The sequence below is a fragment of the Octodon degus genome, unplaced genomic scaffold, assembly GCF_000260255.1.
Source record: "Octodon degus isolate 3935 unplaced genomic scaffold, OctDeg1.0 scaffold00162, whole genome shotgun sequence".
NCBI classification, from domain to species: Eukaryota; Metazoa; Chordata; class Mammalia; order Rodentia; family Octodontidae; genus Octodon; species Octodon degus.
This window is the reverse complement of record NW_004524738.1, coordinates 2,130,590-2,134,903: the sequence shown is the minus strand read 5'-3', so window position 1 is coordinate 2,134,903 and position 4,314 is coordinate 2,130,590. Positions and strand designations below refer to the sequence as shown.

Here is a 4,314-nt window from a genome sequence, read left to right as displayed (position 1 = left end):
TGTGTGTGTGTGTGGCCAGCTCAGCCCACCAGGGGGCAGAGCTGGCTGGCATGTGGTGCTGGGGAATTGAACCGTGGTCCCTGTGCTTTGCTAAGCTTGTTCTAAGTAGGTGCTTTAGACCATTGAGCCATCTCACCAGCCCCTAAACATTTTTTGACAACAAATGGATACCACAAATATCTAATTCAGATTTAATACATCACACATAATTCAACTTGATATTTTAGATGACATAGTAAGAATAAGAAATACGTTAGTTCGATTTGATTTGAAACTGTCTCATTGCTATATGTTTATCAATAAAACTTTGAAAAGAAAAAAAAAAAAGAAATACGTTAGACAAGTAATCTACCACGGAGCTACATTAGCTCTTATTTTCCTCTAAGATAGGATCTCACTAACATGAACATGGTGGCCTTGAACTTGGGATCCTTCTGCTTCACCCTCTGAGCCAGCTGAGGTAACAGGCATACAACACCACACCCAAAGTTTGCTATTTTCAAACAAAAACCTTTAAACATAAATTAATTACTCACCTAAATCAGACACACCTACAAAGAAAGAGAAGAACAGTTTGAAAAAACAGATGTACATATTTCGGTCATTTATCATTAAATAAAAACATCTAAAAGGAAACAAGAAGGAACTACAAATCAGGAAGCAATACTGTAATACTGAAAAAAAAAGTTTATTTCCTAAAATTTAAAGGGATTATAAAACAATATGTATAAGATAAATTGTAACATTTTAGAAGCCAATGAAGAGAATCATTGACATTAAAAGTAGTCCAGGGCTGGCCAGATAGCTCAGCAAACTAAAGCACCTGCTTAGGCAGAGTGCAGCGGCAGAGGTTTGATCCCCAGCGTGCACTAAGATGGCAACTGAGACTGTGCATGGTGGTGCATGCCTGTAATGTTGGGAGGCTGAAAACAGGAGTATCACTACGAGTCCGATCTACGTAGTGAGACCCTGTACACCCTGTAGACCTTGTCCTAAATTCATTTAAAAAATAAATAAGTACTCTAAGTTCTAAGAGACTCATTTCTATTTTACCAAAGTAATCAGTTTAGTTTTTCTTATACAAATTATAAACAATTTTATTTTATCCTTCTCACGTGGGATAAAGTCATAGTGCTGGTAGCAGACAACTCTCTAACATTTCAAATACTAAGAAATTAATCTTTTCCCATGCAAATTTGTATTTTAAAATTATCTTTAGGGCTGGCCTGATAGCTCAGCGGACTAAAATGCCTGCTTAGGAAGAGCACAGTAGCTAGGATTCGATCCCTGGTGTGCCCTGCTGGCCCCAACTGCAGGGTGCACTGAGATGGAGATTGAGACTGGGTATGATGGCGCACCCCTGTAATCTTAGCACTTGGGAGGCAGAAAACAGGAGACAGGGTCTACAGAGTCTCACTACAGTCCGATCTACGTAGTGAGACTCTGTAGACCCTGTCCTAAATACAGAAAAATACAAAAAACCAGGGCCAGCCAAATACCTCAGCAGACTAAAGCGCCTGCAAGCAGGCACAGAGACCAGGAGTGTGATCCCCTGGCCTGCTGTGCCAACCTGCCCCCAAGGCACACCGAGACAGCAATTGAGACTGGACTTGGTGGTACACGCCTACAATCCCAGCTCTTCAGAGGCTGTAAACAGGCGGATCAGTATTAGTCCAATCTACTAGTGAGACCCTGAATACCCTGTACACCTGTCTCTAAAATACAAAAGAAAAAAACAAAAAAAAAAACAAAAAAAAAAACTTAATTAGTATGTATTTGTAGTAAAGTATTGATAATCCTTATGTGGAGTCAGCACACGTGCATAACGTATCTATATTCTTTTCCTCTCCCCTCCATTTCTTGATTGGCTTCCTATCTAAGATCTATCTCCTACCTCCTTTGCAAGATTTTAAATTTTTTAATTTTTCTGGTCTTTTTGACTTTTTGAGACAGGGTCTCAATATGCAGGTCAGGCTGGCCTTGAGCTCACTTTGTAGTCCTGGCTGGTCTTGGATTTGCAATGATCCTCCTGCCTCGGCCTCTCAAGTGCTGGGATTACAGGCATGCATCACCATGCCTAGCTTTCCTGTACAAATTTTTAACAAGGAACTCGCATTATTTGTATTAAACCTGTAAATTAAACTAAAAATGATGGCTATCTTTCTGTAAGTTAAGGAAAAAGGATGACATTCGAAATTTTGACACTTATCACTAGCACCAGAGTATGAATCCTGACAGCAGAGGGGAAAGGCAGGCAGCCTCAGTGACTGCTTCTCAATATGAGCTTTATTTTCCTGTCTTTTTGGACAGGGTCTTGCTATACATTTCAGGCTGGCCTTGAACTCATTTTGTAGCCCAGGCTGGTCTCCAACTCACAATGATGCTCCTGCCTCAGGCTCCTGAGTGCTGGGATTACAGGTGTGCACCACCACACCCAGCTCAATATGAGCTTCTTAATAACTTCTGGGTGCAATAAAGTCAAAGGCTAATATTTGTCACCCAACATAGATATATAAATCAAATACCTAATCTGGAGAAACAACTGAAGAAACAGATTAGTCCCACTATTGCAGTAGACACTGGAAGTATAGGAAAAGGAGATATTTTGGTCTCAACTTGGCACAGAAATATGGCTATGAGTAGCACAGTCATTAAGCAATAATAGAGATATATCTTGGCAATATCAACCATCCCTAACTTGCACTTCATGTTCCAACCCTGGCCATACCCAGATGTACCTTCCCAGTGGCTGCCCCTCTCTTCTCTGAATGGGGGTAGCCCATGTCATTTCACTGACTGCCATGGCACCTTTTAACCAGCTCCTCAGCCATCAGGCACCCCTCCTTAATTAAGCCTTCAATCTTACAAGGATGAATTTTTCTCATTATTACAATCACATTGCTTTTCTTTTCAAAAGGCCACAGGGAGCCCCATGCTGCTGATACAAATCAATCAAGGAGAGAATAGTATGGCTGGTGGATAAGAAAGAAATCCTACTCTGCTCTCAACCTTAGGCAAGTTATTTAAACGGAGTCTCAGTTTCTCAACTATAAAATGGTGTTAATAGCAAAATTTACCTTTAGGACCATTGTGAACTTTAATAGATGGAAAGTGCTTAGACTACAATGCCAAGTACAGAATAATGCTCAATAATATTAGCTGTTACTACATGTTTAGCACTGCACCCAGTTAGAGAACCACAGAAAAAGTAATGGACATTATAGTGGTACACTTACAACTTAGGGAAAGGAGCATAAGACCAAGCTGGGTGTAGTGGTGCACACCTGTTATCAGAGCACTTTGAGGCAGGAGGATCTATCACAATGAGTTCAAGGACAATCGGGGTTACTGCACTATAGGGAGTTCAAGGCCAGCCTAAACTACAGCAAGAAATTGTCTCAAAGAAACCAAAACAGGGCCCGGGGAGATAGCTCAGTAGAATAAGTGCTTGCCTGGAAAGCTCAAGGGCCTGAGTTCAATCCCCGGTTCTGCCAAAAAAAAAAAAAAAAAAACCAGAAGAAAAAGAAACCAAAACAAAAAAATAGTAAAACCAAATAATTCATAACACTAACTATGAATTAGGGGTCTCAATGTCTTTATTTCAGAGGTAAGGAGGCCGAGACTGAGGACTACGGTAACATGAAATAATTCACCAGCTCCAGAGGTAGGTACACAGCAAGTCAGCAACAGTGACCAAACCTGCCCAGGAAAATTGCACAGCTGTGAGTACAAGTGAAGTGGAAACTTCACCAAACACCACTTGTGCCTTTCACATTTGCATCATGTGACTCTATCCTCTATTTTGAAAATTAATAACAATTAAGTAGCAGCTGCTCAAAAACAACTGCAGTTGGAGACTGCATTGTAGGGGATTTTCGCTTTCTACACACAAAGTTCTTTACACAGGGCTTCTCGGCTTTCATAGTAGTAACAATCTGGGCCAGGTAATTCGTGGCTGTGCACCACAGAATGCCTGGCAGCATCTCTGGCCTCTCTGCCAGCTACATGCTAGTAACATCCCTCAGCTGTGTCTCCAAGTTGGGTCACTAAGAACATAATGTCTTCTTCTTTTACAGCATATATTTTCTTCTGCCAAGTACACCAAGTACACCATTGCTTCACCAGCAATGTTTCCTGCAGTCTAAGTTTCCACTGTAGAGAATCAGACAGCTGATTCTCTGATTTCTACCTGCAGAAACAGGTAGAAGGTCCCTACATGAATTCTCAAGGTAACTGTTACTATCACAGAACAATCAAAAAGTGTGCCTTAAGTAATTCACTACAATACTTTTTGAGTGCCAAGGGTTTTGAATT

General features: G+C 40.9%; 1 protein-coding gene across 2 annotated transcripts in view; it reads right to left on the bottom strand.

Moving 5' to 3' along the window:
* Immt (inner membrane mitochondrial protein) overlaps positions 1 to 4,314 on the bottom strand; it is a 29,750-nt gene that overhangs the window by 6,944 nt on the left and 18,492 nt on the right. For both annotated transcript variants that reach the window (XM_004642796.2, XM_023702926.1), the window contains one exon: positions 537 to 551. In XM_004642796.2, coding sequence (XP_004642853.1) covers positions 537 to 551 — 15 coding nt within the window. The remainder of the gene's footprint in view (positions 1 to 536; positions 552 to 4,314) is intronic.